The sequence below is a fragment of the Hyalella azteca genome, unplaced genomic scaffold (assembly GCF_000764305.2).
Source record: "Hyalella azteca isolate HAZT.00-mixed unplaced genomic scaffold, Hazt_2.0.2 contig17967, whole genome shotgun sequence".
NCBI classification, from domain to species: domain Eukaryota; kingdom Metazoa; phylum Arthropoda; class Malacostraca; order Amphipoda; family Hyalellidae; genus Hyalella; species Hyalella azteca.
The window spans coordinates 37505-59003 of record NW_025947728.1 but is presented as its reverse complement, the minus strand read 5'-3'; the positions used below and the strand labels follow the sequence as shown (position 1 = coordinate 59003).

The window sequence follows — 21499 nt, the reverse complement described above, 5'->3', positions numbered from 1 at the left end:
AGACACTGATAAATAGTCTTAAAATAGTGATAATTTATCAGGCAATAATATATATTTTAAATATTGATAAATAATCAGACACTGATTAATCTTGGCAAATTTTTACTTGCGTAAGACTTGCGAGGGGAACGCAAAGACAACTTTTACACGCGCAATAAATTGAAAATTTTTTTTAAAAATGCTTTTCCGATGTGATACGTACCACAGTAGAAGATTTTATTGCATTGCTTATCATGTTGAATTGACTTATCTTGAAAAATAGCCTGGTTCTACAAAATTAAGAGTTCTTTCATGGGCAGATAATGTTAGTTTGTTGCCTGGAAATTTTCAACTTTTCACTAGAAGCAAATTTCCCACATTTTGCATTTGTGTTATTTGTGGACCTTAATTTCCTGTACTAATTATTTATGTGACTTATTTACATATCACTAACCAATATGATCACGAATATGATTCTCCCCGCACACCTGGAAAGCGTAATCACCTAGTAACACAAACGAAGCGTTCAGTTTTTTAAATAATTAATGTGAGAAGTAATCGTAACTCACAAATACCATGCAATGCCAGGCCGTCTGAAGAGCTATCTTATTGAAGAAACAAAGATCTGGGTGTCTCGCTACGCGGAGGCCATTAAGTGTCACTACATGAAGGAGAGCGAGAGGTTGTTTGCTCTGCTCAACGAGCTATCAAGACGTCTTGACCGTCCACTCAAGGACTTGGATGACATTAAAGGTGCCATCGACATCTTACGCAAAACCAGGGACCTTGAACTTGACATGGACGATTCCATCGATCCAATTGAGGTTAGCAGTCGTGCTAATATTATTATACTATTACCAATATTTTATGGACAAACTGGTCTGAGCAGCTGAATGTGATTCGATACTTTGATTTTTTTCTGATTGCTCCTGAATCTCTAAGGGATGTCATACTTAAGTGCATTATAACAAAAAGTTTAATAGGTGTGCGGTACTCTAAGCCGTATTTTCACATGTTAACATGGGCTCATTTTCACACAGGAGTCATTTGCATTGCTAGCCAAGTTCAGCCTTGGCCTTAACGAGGAAGAGAGTGACAAAATGGAGAGCCTACGAGGGACTTGGCAGAAAGTTCTGGCGCAGTCAGTACAAGTTCAAAATAATCTCTCCAGAGTGCAGCCTCATTTCAGGTACATAAATCTGCCTCATGCTCCATGTGATTATGCTCCAAGCTAGTATTTGTTAAGTATCAAACTGTACAACGTGCATGAATATATTAGTTATATTAATCTACACTAAAAACCCCATTAGGCTTAAACGATATGGTTTCAATTGTTTGATAAAATTTTAAAATATTTTTTAAGGAACGAACTTATCCGCAATGTGGCAACGTTCAAGAAAGACTGCGCTCGTTTCTGTCAAGATTACCGAAGCTCCGGACCAATGGTACCCAGTCTCCTGCCTAGGGAAGCCTCAGATCGTCTTGTGATATTTCAGGTACAAAATTCCAGGTATTAAGGTTTAGAAATAAGTTGCTAGTTAGAAGCATGATTATGATAAACGGTTTTCAGGGTTAGGTATGCTGGGAATGACACTTTAATATCACCCCAGAACCGCTTCGACTCGCTGTGGCGGAAACACGCAAGTTACTCGGTGGGCGAAGAGCTTTTCCGTTTACCGCGCTCAGAGTTCGTCGAGCTTGGCCAGATAAGGAAGGAGCTCAACTTACTGCAGAAGCTCTACAAACTCTATAATGACGTCATCGATCGCGTGTCCTCTTACTACGATATCCCTTGGACGGAAGTCAACATCGAAGAGATCAATAACGAGCTTATGGAGTTCCAAAATCGGTGAGTTGCACTTTAGAAGCTGCGTGAATTAATCTTAATTAGTATTTCTTAGCCATATAATAAATTTTTTTTCTGCTGTAAAGTACATCCAGAAAAACGATTAAGTCTTGAGAGAGCAATTTGGTTTCAACATCGACTTGAAAACCTTTAAAGTTCCTGCAAACGCGAATATATGATTAAATGTTGATTGATTTCTCATTTGAATTACACATCAGATGTCGTAAGTTGCCGAAAGCTCTGAAGGAATGGCCTGCGTTCAACGCCCTCAAGAAGACCATCGACGACTTCAACGACATGTGCCCTTTGCTGGAGCTCATGTCGAACAAAGCCATGAAGGCCAGGCACTGGCAGAGGATATCTGAAGCCATCGATAGGCCACTCAACACTGAGGCTGAAAACTTCTGCCTCAGGAATATTTTAGACACTCCGATCCTGCAGTGCAAGGAGGATATCGAGGTCAGATAAACGAGGACTAGAATTTGCCATACTGTTTATTCAAGACACAAACATATAATAATTACTGTTCTTGAAAATTATGTTAGTCCATTCAGCGCTGATTTTAGTTAACTTTTAAAGGGAATCAATGGAAAAGGATTTTTCTTTTATTTCTTCAAGCGAGTTTTATTCCCAGTATTATCCCATTTGCTGCAATGATCTGATCCATTCTTCATTTCAGCTTCAAATAGTAATCATACTAGCTGATTTCCTTAAACTCTTGTTATTTTCTTCAATTTCTTTTGAAACGGAAAACAATCCCGTAGGATATTTGTATTTCGGCCGTGAAAGAGAAAGACATCGAGGCCAAGTTGCGTCTGGTAACGAACGAGTGGGCGAGTCACGAGCTCACGTTTGCTGCCTTTAAGAACCGAGGCGAGCTTCTGCTGCGGGGCGAGAGCACCGCTGAGGTCATCACGCAGCTCGAGGACAGCCTCATGATTCTTGGCTCTCTGCTCTCTAATCGGTCAGTAACCTCCGCCTTGAGGATAGCCTAATGATATTTGGGTCTCTGCTTGCTAATCGGTCAGTGACCGCCTTGAGGACAGCCTTATGATACCTGTGTCTCTGATTTCTAAGCGGTCAGTGACTCCCGCCTTGTGGACAGCTTCATGATATTTGGGTCTGTGCTTTGTATAGGTTGTCAGTTGACCACCACCGTTATGTACGGCCTATGGCGCTATGTTTCTTGACCTCTAATCAGTTGGTGCATGACCTCCGCTCTTGAAAACGGAACATGATCCTACGATCCCTGTTCTGTAATCGGTCAAGTAGTTTTTGCCATTTTTCTCTGGTGCATCGCGATACATATATAAGATTTGAAAAAAATCTCATTTAAATCGTGATATCTCATTTGATTTGAAAAAATCTCATTTAAATCGTGAATCATTGTCCATCTTGAGCTAATAAACCAATTGAATGATAATTTGATTTAATATTCAGGGACTTGTGCAGTAAAATTCTTATACATACGACGATGAATATTGATGATATATAACGACAAAATTGCTTGAACTTATAGAAGGTCTTGTTTTTGTCATCCATTCATATTTTACTTTCTGCGCAGCTACAACACGCCCTTCCGGAAGCAGATCCAGAAGTGGGTGAGCGACCTCTCGAGCACCAACGACGTGCTGGAGCGCTGGCTGTTCGTGCAGAACTTGTGGGTGTATCTCGAGGCCGTTTTTGTGGGGGGTGATATCGCCAAGCAACTCCCGAAAGAAGCAAAAAGGTTAGTAAACTTCCATTCATTTACATAAACTTTCTTATTTTAAATGGGATAGAACCTTACTTAAACCATAATATAAAAACCATAATATAAACGCTAGCCTGCTCTTAGTTCATACCAATTAGCCCGGCAACCATTTCTTTGACACTTTCTACGTCCACTATTTTCTACCCTATAGTTTTACTACTCGTCTACTATCAACTCCAACATTTTCGAGTGGCATCAAAGACAAGAACAAAGTTGCATCCATTATTGAAGAGATAAATTTTTCAGGGAAATTTATCTAAAAGTTGTTAACTCCAGGTATAGCTTCCTTTTACTATACGAGCACTATTATGCTCATAATTTAATAGATGAAAAACCCTTAACCTATAACCTAATGCAATGACCACCTCTTAATATGCCCTGGCCTACATACGAAAGTGTGATTTAAAATATTTGAATTCTAATTTTGATTAATTCTACTCCTTTTAATATAATTTCCAGATAGATTTATATTTTTATAACTATATTATTTTAGCATTAAAGCTGTGAACGTTTGCGACGTCATACATAAACGTTAGTGTATTTTCAATGTCTAAAGCTTGGAATTATTTCACAGGTTTTATGTGATAGACAAAAACTGGCAAAAGATCATGGCTCGTGCGCATGACAGCCCCAACGTGGTTACCTGCTGCGTTGGGGAGGAGCTTCTCAACCAACTGCTACCCCACCTCCAGGAGCAGCTCGAACTCTGCCAAAAATCCCTCTCTGGGTAAGGTTTTCTGAAGGCTTTTTCTCTGGTTCTAGGTAAGGTTTTCTAATTTTTTTCTCTCTTCCATCATATTTTCCAGCCTTTTAATTTATGCATAACTTTACCTCCGCCCTGAAAACAGTGAATTTATAAACATTTGATTTGTGTTCATCCCGAATCTTACCGAAAGTATTTTTTATAACGCGGGTTTGAAAAACTTGGACCTGTAAATTTTAGTACTAATTATGTGACTCGCGTTATCTCTCGCTTAATACTATTTCTTCACATTCCAATTTTTCCAAGTGCATTGGAAGGTAAGATGTACGATTTCTTTGTTGCAGATATTTGGAGAAGAAGCGGGTGATGTTCCCGCGATTCTTCTTCGTCTCGGACCCCGCGCTCCTGGAAATCCTTGGACAAGCCTCAGATTCTCACACAATTCAGGCGCATCTTTTGTCCATTTTTGATAACACAAAATTCGTGAAATTTCACGAGACTGACTATGACAGAATAGTAGCCATTGTGTCTTCCGAGGGAGAGGTTGTTCAGGTGCTTTGCTACTTTATATAGTCTCTTGAATTTTTATTCAAGTAAATGAGGTTTGGTAATTTAATGAATTACGCGCCTGGAACATCACTCAGACCATCTGAATAGCAAATACTTTTACTGAACCCGAAGACCATATTAGTCAACAAAATATCAGAATACAAAAGAAACTATATAATCAGTTCCTTTTTTTACATGCATAAAATTTTTCCATGTTGCTATACTTTATTAATTGAACTTATTCTGGTGCCAGCTCGAGAAGCCGGTGCGTGCAGAGGGCAGCGTGGAGCTGTGGCTGATGAAGCTGCTGAAGATGTCGCAGCAGTCGGTACACGGCATCGTCAGGCAAGCCTACCACGTCATTCAGGACCAGGATCTCAACCTGCTGCGCTTCCTAGAGCAGTTCCCTGCTCAGGTAATCAATTTATTTCGTGCAAAGAGAGAAACCGAATGTGAAATGTTTCAGAAAAATAATATTATTTTTATTAATTTCTTTTCGAATGGTCATTGCACGATTCTCGTAGAATAGTAATTGCGGCTAGAATGTATCTAAATATGGGCCTAAATTATATTGTCTTGTTTCATTTTTATTGCCGAGTCGTGGCCTATCACAGGGTTGGTTTTTGACGTTTTCAATTTTTGTATTGCCATATCAACACGATATTATAAAGCTTGTGACGGGCAGGTTCTTCTGTTTCCTTTGAAGAACTGCAAATTTGCTTCTCTAACATAATTTATCAAAAATTATTTTCAATTGGAGAAGTGAAGAGTATCAATTTATTTGTTGGCAGGTGGGGTTGTTAGGGCTACAGATGATATGGACCAGAGACTCTGAGATCGCGTTGTCGCAAGCTCGAGCCGACAGGCGAGTCATGACGGACATGAACAACAGGTTCCTCGACTTATTGAACTTGCTGATCAACACAACGACGCGAGATCTGGAACACGTTCAAAGAACCAAGTATGAAACGCTCATCACAATCCATATCCACCAACGGGATATCTTTGATGGGTTGGTAAGTAACGCCAATAATATTGACCATCTCAATTTAAGATGGTATGTATAGTCGGCATGGAGTTTGACAATAAATTGAATGTAACTCGCTTGGTACCAGGATTTAAATGACATAGTTCGAAAATACCAAACTGCGTTGAAATTGTAACATTTTGTGTGCCAGTGCCGAAATAATGTAAAATCTCCGATGGATTTCGACTGGTTGCGACAAAGTCGGTTTTACTTCAAAGAAGACGCGGACAAGACGTCGATTGCCATCACGGACGTGAACTTCACCTACCAAAACGAGTTTCTGGGCTGCACTGAACGACTGGTCATTACCCCCTTGACAGACAGGTACGACAATAATTTAAGAGTTAAATAATGATAAATTAAATCATATATTTAACACTCTATGACTGCTCAAAATTGTATGATTCATGATAGCTTGAGAAATAAAGACTAGGCTAGATGAGTCTGAAGCAGAAATTATCAACATTTATCTTTTTTGATAGCAAAATATTTTTCATCCGATTTGTCAATGGTGGCTTCACAAGCTTTTGTTTCTGAGCAATCACTGCAATGTGTCCATTTATGTCCTAATTTTTAGTCTGTTCATGTTTCTTGTATTTGATTGCCTCGTATTCATATAGGTAAATTTTTTAACATTATATTTCTTTCTCGAAATACGTAAGCCAGTATTCTAACCTTAATAGTATCTTTTCCTGAGCGCAAGATTCTTAAATTACAATTCCAATCGAATTGCCATCATATAAAATCAGAAGTATTGCACCGTTTCCCCAGATGTTACATCACGTTAGCGCAGGCGTTGAGTATGTGTTGTGGAGGATCTCCAACAGGACCGGCAGGCACAGGCAAGACTGAGACCACCAAAGACATGGGCAAGACTCTTGGCAAGTACGTGGTCGTCTTCAACTGCTCCGACCAGATGGACTACCGCGGTCTAGGACGCATCTACAAAGGTCTTTGTCTGCAGCAGTCAAATTCTTTCGTTTTTTTTGGTTACCCCGATGTAGAAAACTTTATTGTCCACATCAAAACCATGAATGTGCATGAAATAGCTTTTCAGGAACAAAAGATGTTGAATACATATGTCTTGTTAATATCGTCATTATTTTAATTGCACCTTTTCGATTATGTATAAAACTTGTTCCATTGATTGGCAAGTGCGTGGTATTGAGAATGTTTCACCGTTATCAGGCCTGGTGCAGTCTGGATCGTGGGGCTGCTTCGACGAGTTCAACCGCATCGAGCTCGCCGTGCTCTCGGTGGCCGCGCAGCAGGTCGCGGTACTGCACAACTGTAAGCGCGAGCGCCGCCCTAACCTTGTCTTCACCGACGGCGACCTTGTCGAAATGAACCCTGAATTTGGTATTTTTCTCACCATGGTGAGTGGAGGCATGGGAAAGGAACAGTATGAATTGTATTCCAAGTTCTTATTGTAATACAATTATAAATATGTATACAGGTTCATGTTGTTTGACTTTTATAATCTCCATATCACAGTGCTCTTGCGTCTCAGTGAGAAAGCTGGGATAATGTTAAAATTGATCCTAAAAAAAGAAATATCAACGATTCATGATGATTCAGCCTACGATTCATGATTTATTATTTTTAATTATTATTTACATTATTATTATCATTTATTTATTATTTTTAATTAATTATTTACAAGTTTATGCTGTTTTAAGTGACAACTAAATATAAGTTTTAATGTTTGGATCAGGAGTTAATTCGAAACATAAACATGCAAGACGCAAACACATCGGCAGACTGGGCAACATGCATTGTGGAACCAATCACTGTTCTCCCTTCCCCTAATAAAATGTTGAAGGCAGTGCATAATAATCTCTCTAACCTAACCTTCACCCACAGAACGTTCCTCGCAATGTGGATGAGGTAAAGAAATGTTCTGTTTGAAGTATAGGCCATGAAAGCCCACCTTATTTTTCATAAAAGTTTTCGCTGGCGTTTGAAACATTTGGAGCAGATTTTTCCAATGCTGCTCAGGTTTCAATTTGAGAATCCTTCCATGGGGTCATAGAATGCAATGTACATATAATTACTTGTGTAAATACACTTCCTGATGACTTTGACCTGCAATTATTCCGTGTGGAAAATTTTACGATTTTTATAACGTTTCCTAGACATTTTGATGTTTCTTTATAATTGTACAGTTACATTTAAGGTTTGAAAAGAGTATATGCATTTCTAAAACATCAAAATGAATACATTTTTGTGGTAAATTAATTTAGAATTCGTAAAGTCTTCCTGATATTTTTGGATTTTTCCTAATTTGAGCCGGCCACTGCCAAATTTTTGAGCCGGCCACAGCCAACGAAACATGCGGGTGCTGAATAGCATGTTTTTGCACTGAAATTTTTAAGCTTTATGTTGCTTATACTAACGAACAGGAAATTGAGCAGATCCTCAGTATTGTATACATTGATATATATTGATGCTAGTGTGAAATCCGGCACCTGCGGGATTTTTTTCTTCATGAAGCGCCCCGTAAGTTTTTTTTTCTCAAAAAAGAGCCAATAATGATTTACTGAAGTATTTTCTCAACGAGCCTACACCAAATCTAAGCTGCCTGGAGCATCAAATTGAAGAAGTAACTTGTGATTTCTGATTTCAATCAACGGCTATAAATTATAAGACAAATGCCCATCGATTCAATTCATATTTTTACTAGAACTTGGGCTATCACGGTCGTCAAGAACTCCCTGAAAATTTGAAGATCCAATTCCGCAATGTGGCGATGATGGTACCGGACCGACAAATCATCATTCGCGTAAAACTCGCATCTTGTGGATTCTTGGAGAACATCACCCTTGCTCGCAAGTTCTACACGCTCTACAAACTTTGTGAAGAGCAACTCACCAAACAGGTACAAGATGGTTCACATGAAAAGGGTCTAGACTCTAGTGCATTACAATACCTCACGAGTCACGATGAATACTTTTCAACTGAAAACAAATTTTTGATGACTTGAAAATGAGAAAATTGAAACAGATTGGCAGGTTAGTAACTTTATCCAGCAATAATTTATAATGGCATTTAATTTTATCCGTCCGTTCCTTTGTCGGCTTTTCTGATGATTATGCATTCTTTTACTATTATCTTTTTGCAGATAAAAAGATTGTAAATAGAAAACTTTTACTTGTGTGTTTTACGAGCAGGTTCACTATGACTTTGGCTTGCGCAACATACTTTCCGTGTTGCGGACGCTGGGAGCTGCGAAGCGAGCGAACCCAAAGGACCCGGAAGCCGTGATCGTCATGAGGGTCCTCAGGGATATGAACCTCTCCAAACTAGTGGGTGAGTCCGCTGAAAACCCTTTATATTTGCGTCACCATAAAACACGGATTATAAGTCCTGCCCAATGGAGATTTTGATGCAGTGCTTTTGAAATCTGGAAGTTCAAACAATCACATGACACAAAAAATTAACAAAAAACTTTCAGTTTTCTTGTTTCTTCAGATTGACACCTTATGCTTTGAGGAACATTGAAAAATTTCTTACCATAATAGATAATTAACATTTGGTTCAAATCTTTTGCTTTTATAGTATACACTAGGAGAAATAGGTTTGGAAAAATTACATTTCATGATTTTCACGCTAGTAAAATTTTTAATTGTAATTATAATCACGTATAAAGTCTGCTCAGCTCATCGCCTAGACTTGAGAGAATTAGATGAATTCAAGTGCTTCTGCAACGATGTCTTCAACAACTTTGAATTTATTTGCAGACGAAGATGAACCTCTCTTCCTGTCCCTGATCGACGACCTATTCCCGAATATGTCTCAAGAACGTGGCTACTATTCTCAGCTTACAACAGCCATTGCTGAGGTGACGGAAGAGATGGGTCTCGCCAATCATCCTCCTTGGAGGCTCAAACTAATACAGGTTTGTCTAGCCATCGCACTTTGTATGCATGGAGACTTGAGGGTTTAGTTGTATACGAATCACATTCGTTCGATCGAATCAGGACAGTGCCGTTGGGTTATTCTTATCCAACAGCACTTTTTGATTGATTGATTTTCTACAGATTGATTTTCGAAGATAAATTTAAAGAATAACTTAAAATTAGTTCTGAATGGAAGTCTTGTTCTTATGTTTCAGTTGTACGAAACTCAGCGAGTTCGTCACGGCATGATGACATTGGGGCCCAGCGGCGCCGGCAAGACCTCGTGCATCCACGTACTGATGCAAGCCCTGACTAAAATAGGGCAGCCGCACAGGTGAAGGATGGAGTTGAACAGCTTGCACGCTTCAAAATCTATCTGAATGCTGAGAAAGGAATTGAGTCACAGAAAATGAACAGTTTGTGCGCAGATGACGTTTAAAATGTTACGTAATGAACACATTTCAATTTCAGGGAGATGAGAATGAATCCAAAAGCCATCACCTCGGCTCAGATGTTCGGACGACTTGACGTAGCTACTAATGACTGGACGGACGGGATATTCTCCACCCTCTGGCGAAGGACTCTGAAGACTAAAAAAGGTTTCTCTTTGTACATACGTACCATCGTTGTCCGATAAGAGAATATTCGTCCAACTGTGATGTTTTCACATGCTCTGAGGTGCACGATTTTATTTCGATTAAAGCGTCAGACGTAATTACTAGTTGATCACTCGAGTATTTTTATTTAAATGAGCTTGATAGAAAAATATTTAATTAGACTATGTGTTTGAAATCTATCCAGGCTGACTGAATAGCCCTCGCTACAGGTGAGAATGTTTGGATCGTGCTGGATGGCCCTGTGGATGCCATCTGGATTGAAAACCTAAACTCTGTCTTGGACGACAACAGGACTTTGACACTGGCTAACGGGGACCGGATACCCATGTCTCCCAACTGCAAAATCATCTTCGAGCCTGCCGACATCGAAAACGCTTCCCCCTCCACGGTGTCGAGGAACGGCATGGTTTGTAGTAGATTGTAAAACTAACTTTTACTCGAAGATTTCATGATATATTTTCCTGAATTTTCGAATTGAACCATGATGGCGTTTATTTGCTACAGAGTTGACTTGATTTAAATTTTCAATGTACCCAAAACTCCAGTTGCCATTTTTCCATTTATTGATGTTCTACAAATGAACGCGTCCATGTGTGTAAGTTCCAGAGTAAATTATTGAATAGATCTCTAAGATGATATCGAAGTGATGCCTGAACAACTCATAATTGTTTTTTAATAGGTCTACATGAGCTCCTCAGGCCTGGACTGGCGGCCAATATTCCAGGCTTGGCTGAATAACAGACCGCAGTTCGAGCATCAAATTCTCAGCCGTGTCTTCACGGAGCATTTCCAGTCCATCTTCACCTGGGCCAAACAAAACCTGCACTGGAGCCTCTCCGTCATTGAAATCAATGTCATCACGCAGGCACGTTAGAAAACTTTTCGTACGACAATTCATAGTCACACGGTGGTCAAATAAATTTACCGTCCAGAAGTTTTTTTCTCGGCAATCTATCCCACAATTTTGGGTAATCAGCATTGTTTCTTTTTCGGCAACGTTTTGCGTTTTTCTTTTATTCGACAATGATTAATTTTCCGTACCATCATTCCTCTGTCTCTAACGATGATTATTCCTCACCGCATCTAACCATGCATTGCGACTAATTTTGACGTATTTTTGACCTATGGCGGTGATACCAAATCCACACTGATATTTAATTGATTATTTCTGCCCTCGGTAAAATGAACATCAGCTATTGTGTTGGTGTCTATATTCAATAGATTGAGGCGTCCATCTTATTTTTTCATGAAAAGCCTTTAAACCGTGAAGAGCACTTTTTGGGTATTCAGCTAACAAAGCATTACGCGCTTCTCATGTGTAATCGACTCTCACTGAAACCGCCAAGATAAATGAATAACATAAGATGAAGCCGATACATTCATGTGCCAGGAGTCTTAGGGCTGAAGTCGCAGCCTTCCTACCTCGTGTTTTCCGCGTCCCGCGATATTGGCAAGTGGTTAAATGATTCAAGTACAAACTTATGGCATGAAGAATACATTATTTGAGGAGGATAAATGCTTTACTCTCCAGCTACCTGCTGTACTCAAGGAAAAATCTATTAGATTGGAGGTAAAATTCATTGTCTTATTTTATTCTGGTAAGTTCCATATTTTCAGCACGCACTATATGGTAAGAAATTAGAACCTTTATTTTTTGCAACTATTTCGGAGCTCGTGACGATATTCATGCATTTCGCTCTTTCAAGCGTAGTTTCGAATATTTTTATCGGACTTACATGCTCATTCTATTTGATAACATTTTTTCGTCAATTGTTTTATGGTATTTTGTTACGCCACGATTTGTGTGTCAGTTTGCTCAAGGTTTGTGCTACCTCTAATTAACTACCAGATGCTGCGCATGTTGGATGGCCTCCTTCTAAGTGATAGTTGTCTACAAGAAAGCTCCAGAGGAAAGGCCGGCCAAGCCTCGGTACACTCGGGTTACGGTCTTGGTTCAGAAGACGCAATTGGTTACCCTGGTGCTGGCGTCGGTGGTGGAGGCTCGGATACAAACAGTGTCGTGTCGGAGGCTTTCTGTTCCCCGGGATATGACGAAGCCGCGTCCGACACTCAATCCGCGGTGCCAAATATCCACGATAATGACTTGCACCCGTAACCATGCGTGCTCTAATTGTCCTATAAAAGTCCCTAAAATTCTCGGCAATACCGAATAAATAAAGTTTATTTTAAATAGTTTTGTTTAAAAGCTCGTACTTCGTGCGCACTTTAAATGTGCTGGAATTGCATAACTATAACTTTTAATTTCATGCAAGATATTTGTATTTCTAACTAGAATTATTTCTTATTCGTGAAGTCCAGCGTGTGAATCTCTGAAAAAAAAAAATCACCAGAATGCGTAAACGTTGAATTGCAAGTAGTTTGAATAATAATTAGTTGAGATAAGTGGGGCATTAAATAATTTTATTCTTCAGAATGAACAGTGAAGAGCATTCTCGAATAATGTGTAAAGTTACTGTTATAAAAGGAAAAGTGACAAGAAGTACGGAATAAAAATTGCGAACCAACAAGGACCGGTTCTTTAAAACCCGGAGTGATAATCCGTTTGCATGCCGCGTTACTTGACTGGCAGTCAATCAACTATATTCTATTGAAGAAAACCTGTGTAAATAATTCTTGACTGCTAATATTAATGCATTTCCTAATTCGTTCAACACATTCGTTAGAAAATGCGTCCTTAAGTTGAGCTTACAGGATATTCTCACTGGAAGAATAGAATTTCAGTGACAGGTGCACCTAACTTGACACATGTATAACATGACAACTATGACAACTATGTATAGTAGATCATTTTAATGTATATAAAAGCATTGCTAAGTATAAAATATTACGATATAAAGAAGCAGATTTCAGTAAAACCTGTTGCGTTTTTGCTCTCAAATAATATATTTCTTTGTATTTTTTATGGAATTCCTCCCGTGTCCAGAATTAATGGTTTCATGTAGAACATTTTGGGACGAGTCACGGTCCCGCCTCAGGTCAACGGGCCGCGAAGAACGAATTCATTATTTTATCGTTGAGTGATAATTGGCATAAATAGTTTTACCTAAACCAGTTGTCTCCAATAATGATTCTTGTAATTTTGGGTTCAATGTTATGATAATGAAGAAACAAAATCAGGAGCATCAGCCATTGAGGAGAGTTTTGAAGATTACATTTGACAGAACTTTTGCTGGAAGAGCCTTCCATTAATGCAGGATTTAATGCAGTCAGCTTACTTTTCTGGCTTTGAATTTAATTTCATTCACTTTGAGCGCCGCTGTGAATAACATCGATCCATATTAACAACGAGCCTTTGTGATCCTTGGTATTTAATTCTATACATAAGCCTACGCACCATATTAATACGCATGTAAATTACTTGGCATTTGTTCTCATGTTGATTATAATTCTGACAATTATCTCAAATGATGAAAAAAATAGCGCCACTGTATTCAAATGACACGCCGGTGAGAAATGTAAAATATGGCGATAAAGGTGTGGTTTAAAAAATGTTTTACGTATTCTTAATTGCATTTCAAATTTATTGTGAATAACTACCAGTAATTGATTTTTTTTAATTTGTTAATTGTATTGGTGGATCTAAAACTTGCACTTTAAAGTAATGTATTCGTTTGTGCATGAGAAACACGGACTAGACTAACCGCATGCTGCCTACATATTGTGTACGCTTACTAGTCATAGCGAGCCATGTGAAATCTGGCCAAATCTCATATTAGAGGAATTTTGTGCATGAATTGAAATTTTTCGTGTGCAATATGATATTTAGAATTTTTTTCCCTAACATTTTGAGACCTATTATATTTTTGATAATGAGATTTTTGCAAGTATCCTGAACATTAGAAAGGAATTTTTCACGAGCAAATTTTTGAAGTTGGTGTTTTGACGAGACTTTCGGCTTTGGACGATGATTTTTGCGGGTTTAATTATGATTTTTGTGGCAGGTGACTCATCTTCTCGCTGGGACGCTGCCCGAGGAGACGGACTACAACAAACCTCTGCCGAAAGATTACGACCCAGACTCTGATGAACCTCCTGTGAGCAGCTGGATATTAATATCTCTTCGGTTTTCAACGTTACGATTAGTCTTTCAGTGGAACGAACAAACTTATCTCAATATAATAGTCTACAATATTCTGTTTAAAAGAAACGGATGAGTCTAATTATTCAGTTAAACAAATTATCCAGCGTTTATGCAATTCAATTTATGGCATGCGCCAAAAATCCAAGCACTGCTTGCCATTCATTTATCATTCAATATAGGAGGCTGCTGGCCAAAACAAAAAAAAATATTCCTTTTTGGCCAGCTACCATCGTCTACAATCATGTGATAACTATTTGCTCGCCTATCATTAAGCCAACACATTTGAACTTGCAGCCTAAACAAGCCTCCATGGAGGAGCACATCGAGCGGCTGTTCGTGTTCGCGATGATGTGGAGCATCGGCGCCTTCATGGAGCTGCCTGAGCGCCTGCTGCTCCAGCAGCGACTGCTCACCGAGCACAGCAGCCTCAGCTTCCCGGCGCTGCCTGAGGACTCGTACGAAACTATCTTTGACTTCCTCGTCGACGAAAATGGTGAGTGGCATGTTTTGTGTTAGTTGACTTCCTCGTCGACGAAAATGGTGAGTGGCATGTCTAGTGTTAGTTGACTTCCTCGTCGACGAAAATGGTGAGTGGCATGTTACGAGTTACTCACACACAGTAACAGTTTACTACGAGTTACTCACACACAGTAACAGTTTACTACGAGTTACTCACACACAGTAACAGTTTACTACATCAGGTTGGTGGCAGCGGTGGGAGTCGCGGGTTCCGAGTTTCGTTTACCCTGAACTTGGTTCCCTGGATTACATCTCCCTGCTCGTGCCTAACGTTGATAACGTCAGGATGGAGTTCCTCATCCGTACCATCGCTAAGCAAGGCCTCGTAAGCAGCTCATTTACTGTGAATTTCTTTATTAGTTTTATTTACTCGAAGAAAGTCAAATGCCCCTCAAAAATCTTATGAATTGGGTTTCGCTGTCACATTTTGCTTCGAAATAATTCTATGGTAAGTTTAAACCTAAGAACAAGGTTCAGGATCTGAACGTTAGTGAACAGATTATTTGAGATTATTGTTATTGGAGAACTTGTTGAAATTCTCAATGTACACTACCAGTTTTATAGCGTTGCTTTCCCCAATAATAAGCTGGTTTTAGAATTAACTGGGAAAATGTAGTTATCGAAAACATTGACAGGTAAATTATTCTACATTCGAAAAAAATATACACAAAATTTTTTATTTTTCTACTTATGATTTATTGCGGTCAGGGCATTTTACTCATCGGAGAACAAGGCTCGGCGAAGACCGTCACCATCAATGCTTTCTTGAAGAAATACAATCCCGATGAGCATCTCTACAGAAACTTCAACTTCTCCTCAGCCTCCACGCCATACTATTTTCAGGTAATTGTGTTTTTGATACGATTTGTGAAAAGATTTCAATGTCTAACTTTCCGCTCTGAATGAAACTTGTATATGAAATTGTAGTTGTCAGCAACGATTGGGCCATAAGTTAAAGTAACTACATCAAAGATAATTAAATTAATCTCGTAGAGGACCATAGAAAGCTACGTGGACAAACGCTTGGGAACAACCTTCGGACCTCCCGCTGGCAAGAAAATGTCCGTGTTTATAGATGATATCAACATGCCTCACTTCAACAGCTGGGGAGATCAGGTGAGATATGTCGATCCCAAGTTAAGATTAACTATGTTATTTAGTAAAGGTTTAATTTCTCCTTATGCTGCTCTCCGTTACTGCTATTTCGATTATTTTTCATAAAGCGATGATAAAAATGATATAAAAAATATTTCGGATTATTTATAATATCTTTGCAAAAATCGAATTTTTTAATCCTTTAATCACTAAAATCGTCTTGAATCGTTTATTGAGTTATTGATTATTTGTACAGCCCACGAACGAAATTGTTCGTCAGACGTTGGAGCAAGGGGGCTTCTACAGTCTGGAAAAACCTGGCGAATTCACTAAGATTGTCGACATGCAGTTCCTCGCAGCCATGGGACACCCAGGTACTGAGTTTGTGTACATTTTTTTATTACGTAACACTTCCAATGTCTTCTGGTTTGTACTCTATTGTTATGCTAAAAATGTTAGCGCCATTGCTTAAATTCAATTTTTGCTGTCAAAATGATTAATAAATGTTGCTGAAGGTGGAGGACGAAACGACATACCTTCCCGACTGAAGCGTCATTTCTGCATCTTCAACTCGACGCTTCCATCGGACCAGTCCATAGACAAAATATTTGGCAGCATAGCACGAGGTCACTTCAACGCGAAGCGTGGCTTCACATCGGACGTCAGGGACGTGGTCGAGAAACTTGTTCCCCTCACGCGCATCATTTGGACTGCCACAAAGGTGGCAGTACTAAGCATGCTTAGGAAGGAATTTTCATTATATTGAAATATGGTTCATTGAACGCAAAAATTTATGGTTCATTATGTTTCACCGATTCAAAATTTTTTTAATTCAGTAACTTCCATAATTTTGAATGACTTATTTATCAAAATAAATTGGGACTCTACAACTTTATATGTGAAGAACTTTTGCATACATGAAATTTTTACCTTCATCAAGATGAATGTCACGATCACAAAAATATATCGTTTTATAAACAATACTGAATCTTGCTCACATACTTATGCCCCGCAGCTGAATTTACTGCCGACACCTGCGAACTTCCACTACGTGTTCAACCTGCGGGACCTGTCGCGCATCTGGCAGGGGATGCTGAACGCCACGAGCAACGTGGTCACCACGCCTAGCCTCCTCATCGCCATGTGGAGGCATGAGCTCGCCAGAGTGATCTCGGACAGGTAAGCTGTGCGCCACTGGCACGGTTATATCTTATTCTAACCGTCGTTTATTCAATAATATAATAAATATAAAATATAAGATTAATATATAAGATTAAATCGTGATATTTTTTGATCTCAGACAGGTAAGCTGTGAGCTACGGCACAATTCTATCTTATTATAACCGGCGTTTATTCAATAATGTAATATATATAAAATATTATATTAAAATGTTAGATTAAATCGTGATATTTTTCATCTTCGGTGTGATCTCAACAACTTCATTATCTCGTTGACGGCCTGTCTATCTGATATTAGATGCAAATCGTGATAGTGTCGTTCGTGAGTTCAATTAATCAACTTCATTATCTCATGATATCTCACCGGCAGCTTGCCTATCTGACCAATCCTAGAAGGTTGAATGCTTTTAAGGCGATGAGTTTTTTGCGCTTGCAGTAATGCAATGTTGGAAATGAATAATGTACCTTTAAAACGGTTTCATGTGTTCGTAATTTATTATTTCATTCCAACCGTAGCAAAGTTATCAAATAAAATGAACTTATGAATTCCACTGCTATAATTTCTCATCAACATGCGGACAAGTCGCATTACTCGAATATTCCGCTATATAAAGGTTGAGTTACTGCAATTTATAACGAGAAATTAAAAAGGCTGTAACTATTAAATAACAAAGAGATGTAGTTTACGTTATTGGAGTGAATCTTCTGCAGAGATCATTTTACTATGCAGTCTCTGATTCATTCACCCTCTAGTGTAGAAAATGGTGAAAATATCTCGTTCATGGTTATTATTATCAATAGTAAACCTTTCAAGTACATTTTGCACAACAAGTTTGGTGCTTGTAATTTCTGTCACAAGTCGATGGCGTTATCACAGCCTCATTATTGTCTCCCTGTAAATAGAGGATCTCTCGATTTCTATTTATCTGTATAAATTTCTTTTAATCCAGCTTTTATGTATCCTCTCTATCATAGTAATCATTTAATTTGAATGTTTAAAGCAAAGAATTATGTTTAAAAGGAGTCGCTTATTAATTAGGCTTGAAATTTTTAGTTTTTGTATTACCACAAGTAATCTAAATCTTAGGTTCAAAACCCGTAGACTGATTTTGGAATCAATAAAATTGTTCGGTCGCGTCAATTTTGAATTTATCCAATATGAAGTGATGCTTAGTTTAATTTGTCGTCGAGATCACCCGATCAGCTGTTTCCATCCATGATGGGAAAACCTTTCAAATAATAATTATCTTGATGTATGCCAGCATTTTGCCGGCAGAAATAAATAAAATTAAAACAAAATTCTAATAGTGGACTAAAAATTTCCGATAAATTAAGTAAAGCTGAACTAAACAAACCGTTAAGAAAAAAATTCGGCGTATCCTCCTCAGGTTCACCACCTCGAAAGACCTGAAGTGGTTCGACGAAATCACTGAATCTCACGTCACCGAACATCTCGGCGAGGGAGCCAGACGATGCGTGACGAAGCAGGAGTATTTCGTGGACTTCCTGAGGTGATCTCGAACTTTGAGATCCCATTTCAATTAAGTGTTCTGCCTTCGTTTTATCTGCAGCATTAATAGTAGTTCTATTGTAATAATAATTTGAGACTCGGTATATTAGGCATTGCTTTAATCATGAATCTAATGAAATTTTTAATGAGTGTTAGAGAAATTTATTAGCATAAGTTAGTGAGAGAAAGTTATTAGAGACATTAATGTTTAAATGCTGTAGACTTCTTGACTACAATATGTACCATATTCTCGTTAATAACTCAACTCAGTTCAATCTCGCTAGATGAAAAATTTGTTCCCAAGAAGTGGACTTGAGTTGACATCCTATAAATATATATCCGCTTCAAGAATTGCCCTTTCATTGGCTATAAATGATAGCATTTAAATATAATTATTCGTGTTTAAACTTCGATAATAGAGACGCTCCTGAACCTACTGGTGACGAGGGTGAGGACGCGGACATGGAAATGCCGCACGTGTATGAACCCATTCCGTCTTTTGATATTCTGGCGGAGAGGCTGGAAATGTTCCTGTCCCAGTACAACGAGATGGTGCGCGGCTCTGGCATGGATCTGGTGTTCTTTAAAGACGCCATGGCGCATCTTGTGAGAGTGAGTACAGAGTTACAGGGCGTTAGGGCGGTGCCTGATGTTCTCTAGAGACGCCATGGCGCATCTTGTGAGAGTGAGTACCGAGTTGCAGGGCGTTAGGGCGGTGCCCGGTGTTCTTTAGAGATGCCATGGCGCATCTTGTGAGAGTGAGTACCGAGTTGCAGGGCGTTAGGGCGGTGCCTGATGTTCTCCAGAGACGCCATGGCGCATCTTCTGAGAGTGAGTACAGAGTGCAGGGCGTTAGGGCGGTGCCCGGTGTTCTTTAGAGATGCCATGGCGCATCTTGTGAGAGTGAGTACCGAGTTGCAGGGCGTTAGGGCGGTGCCTGATGTTCTCTAGAGACGCCATGGCGCATCTTCTGAGAGTGAGTACAGAGTTGCAGGGCGTTAGGGCGGTGCCCGGTGTTCTTTAGAGACGCCATGGCACATCTTGTGAGAGTGAGTACCGAGTTGGGAGAATGAGTACCTTTTTGCGATCATGTATCTCTTGGAGGTCCCGTACCACAGCTCTCTACCACCTGGTACCACAAAACTTTGATATTATCATTCTTAATGAGCTGAGAATTTACATAAGAGGATATTTGGTTTTAATGAAGAATGCCACTCACCAGCTAGGGCCTGATGAGTAGCATGTGAAAACAATTACAAGTCGTGGCTAGATTATGTATTGTTGGGCATTTAACACTTATTAGAAGCAAAATGAAAACAATACATCGTTTGGCATTAAAAGTCTTCACATCTCAGCAGTGGTACGCAAACTGACGAAAATAAGTTCATGGCGAGGACAGGTAAATGACATACTCCAGATTCTCATTTGAATTTATTCAAAAGGAAACAAAAGCCGTAGTCGCCCGTCCACTGGAGAGGTAGAAGAAAGTTGTGCCCCCCTCCGTTATCATGAACATCTTGTCACGACATTCATCCTATGAAATTAAGGGTTAATCGTTTTAGAACTAGAATCACTTATAGTTCAGAATTCGAAGCAGAATCACTTATCACTTTAACACTAGAATCAGTTATCACTCCAGTTGAAGAACCGGCTAGAGGCTGAGGACTGTCATCTCGCGGAGTAGGAACTACGCAGAACGGACAAAAATAGACCACGCGAGACGACACAGGGACGAGTTGAATGTGTGAAGGTTGAAGTGAATCTGTCTGTTGCCGGCCAGAGATGCAAGATTTTTGCTTTGCTGCAGAGAAAGCCTCGGAAGCAGTGAGAAAAGTCGCAACCAGCCCGGCCGCTAAATGACTGCTTGAATAGAATTATTAGAATTGACAATAATAACGTTAATTTAATAAAGGAGGAAGGTTAAGATCGTTCTCAATGGTTTACAAAAAGGGATGGATGTATAAGAATGAAGACATATGCACGAAAGTTTGTAACCTTTCCGACACAAACAACTTCATACAGGTTCGTACTAAACACAAGCTAGTGACTGAGAGACTTGATTTGCATGGCGTGTAAGTGACCGATGAATTTTAGTTAAGATTTATAAAGAGAGTTTCGACGGGTAAAATAATTTCCTTTGGTTTCAAGTGACGAGCAATTCGGCAGTGAGGAAACGACAATTAAGTTATCGATGAATTATGTTCAGAAGTTCATGAAAAGTGATCAATCGGTTACCGGTATCCAGAGCTGGGCAGCGCTACTTTGAAATGTAGCGGCCGCTTCCGCTACCGCTACTTGCTCTAAATGTAGCGGGCGCTACCGCTACCGCTACAATTGCTTAAATGTAGCGCCGCTACCTCTACTGAAAATTTAGCGGCCGCTAGTAGCGGCCGCTACATGTAGCGCGCTACTGCCCACCTCTGGTAACAACTAACGTGTTGACACTAGTAACAGGCTGAGGTTGACAACATTACACCGAAATCTTTCGTGCAGTGTTATTCTTTAATTTATATTATGTTTGTATCATGCTGATTTTTAAATAATATTAATACTATTAAGTAAAATCTGAAGGCTTTATCTATAAATGTAGCGGGCGCTACCGCTACCGCTACAATTGCTTAAATGTAGCGCCGCTACCGCTACTGAAAATGTAGCGGCCGCTACATGTAGCGCGCTACTGCCCACCTCTGCCGGTATCATGGTGAATGTTTCACTACCTCA

At 39.4% G+C, this 21499-nt stretch overlaps 1 protein-coding gene across 1 annotated transcript in view; it reads left to right on the top strand.

The window, feature by feature from the left end:
• LOC108673426 (dynein axonemal heavy chain 5) overlaps positions 1-21499 on the top strand; it is a 75450-nt gene that overhangs the window by 24819 nt on the left and 29132 nt on the right. Inside the window, 32 exon segments of the mRNA XM_047885445.1 lie at positions 568-803; positions 1020-1168; positions 1343-1475; positions 1590-1828; positions 2044-2284; positions 2590-2789; positions 3390-3554; positions 4153-4305; positions 4626-4833; positions 5084-5245; positions 5622-5846; positions 6009-6181; positions 6629-6807; positions 7046-7233; positions 8541-8735; positions 9028-9166; positions 9598-9755; positions 9972-10090; positions 10228-10355; positions 10583-10779; positions 11053-11244; positions 12223-12453; positions 14336-14428; positions 14770-14968; positions 15177-15319; positions 15703-15837; positions 15988-16110; positions 16346-16463; positions 16605-16810; positions 17105-17268; positions 18657-18779; positions 19198-19390. Of these exon segments, the coding sequence (XP_047741401.1) occupies positions 568-803; positions 1020-1168; positions 1343-1475; positions 1590-1828; positions 2044-2284; positions 2590-2789; positions 3390-3554; positions 4153-4305; positions 4626-4833; positions 5084-5245; positions 5622-5846; positions 6009-6181; positions 6629-6807; positions 7046-7233; positions 8541-8735; positions 9028-9166; positions 9598-9755; positions 9972-10090; positions 10228-10355; positions 10583-10779; positions 11053-11244; positions 12223-12453; positions 14336-14428; positions 14770-14968; positions 15177-15319; positions 15703-15837; positions 15988-16110; positions 16346-16463; positions 16605-16810; positions 17105-17268; positions 18657-18779; positions 19198-19390 (5507 nt within the window).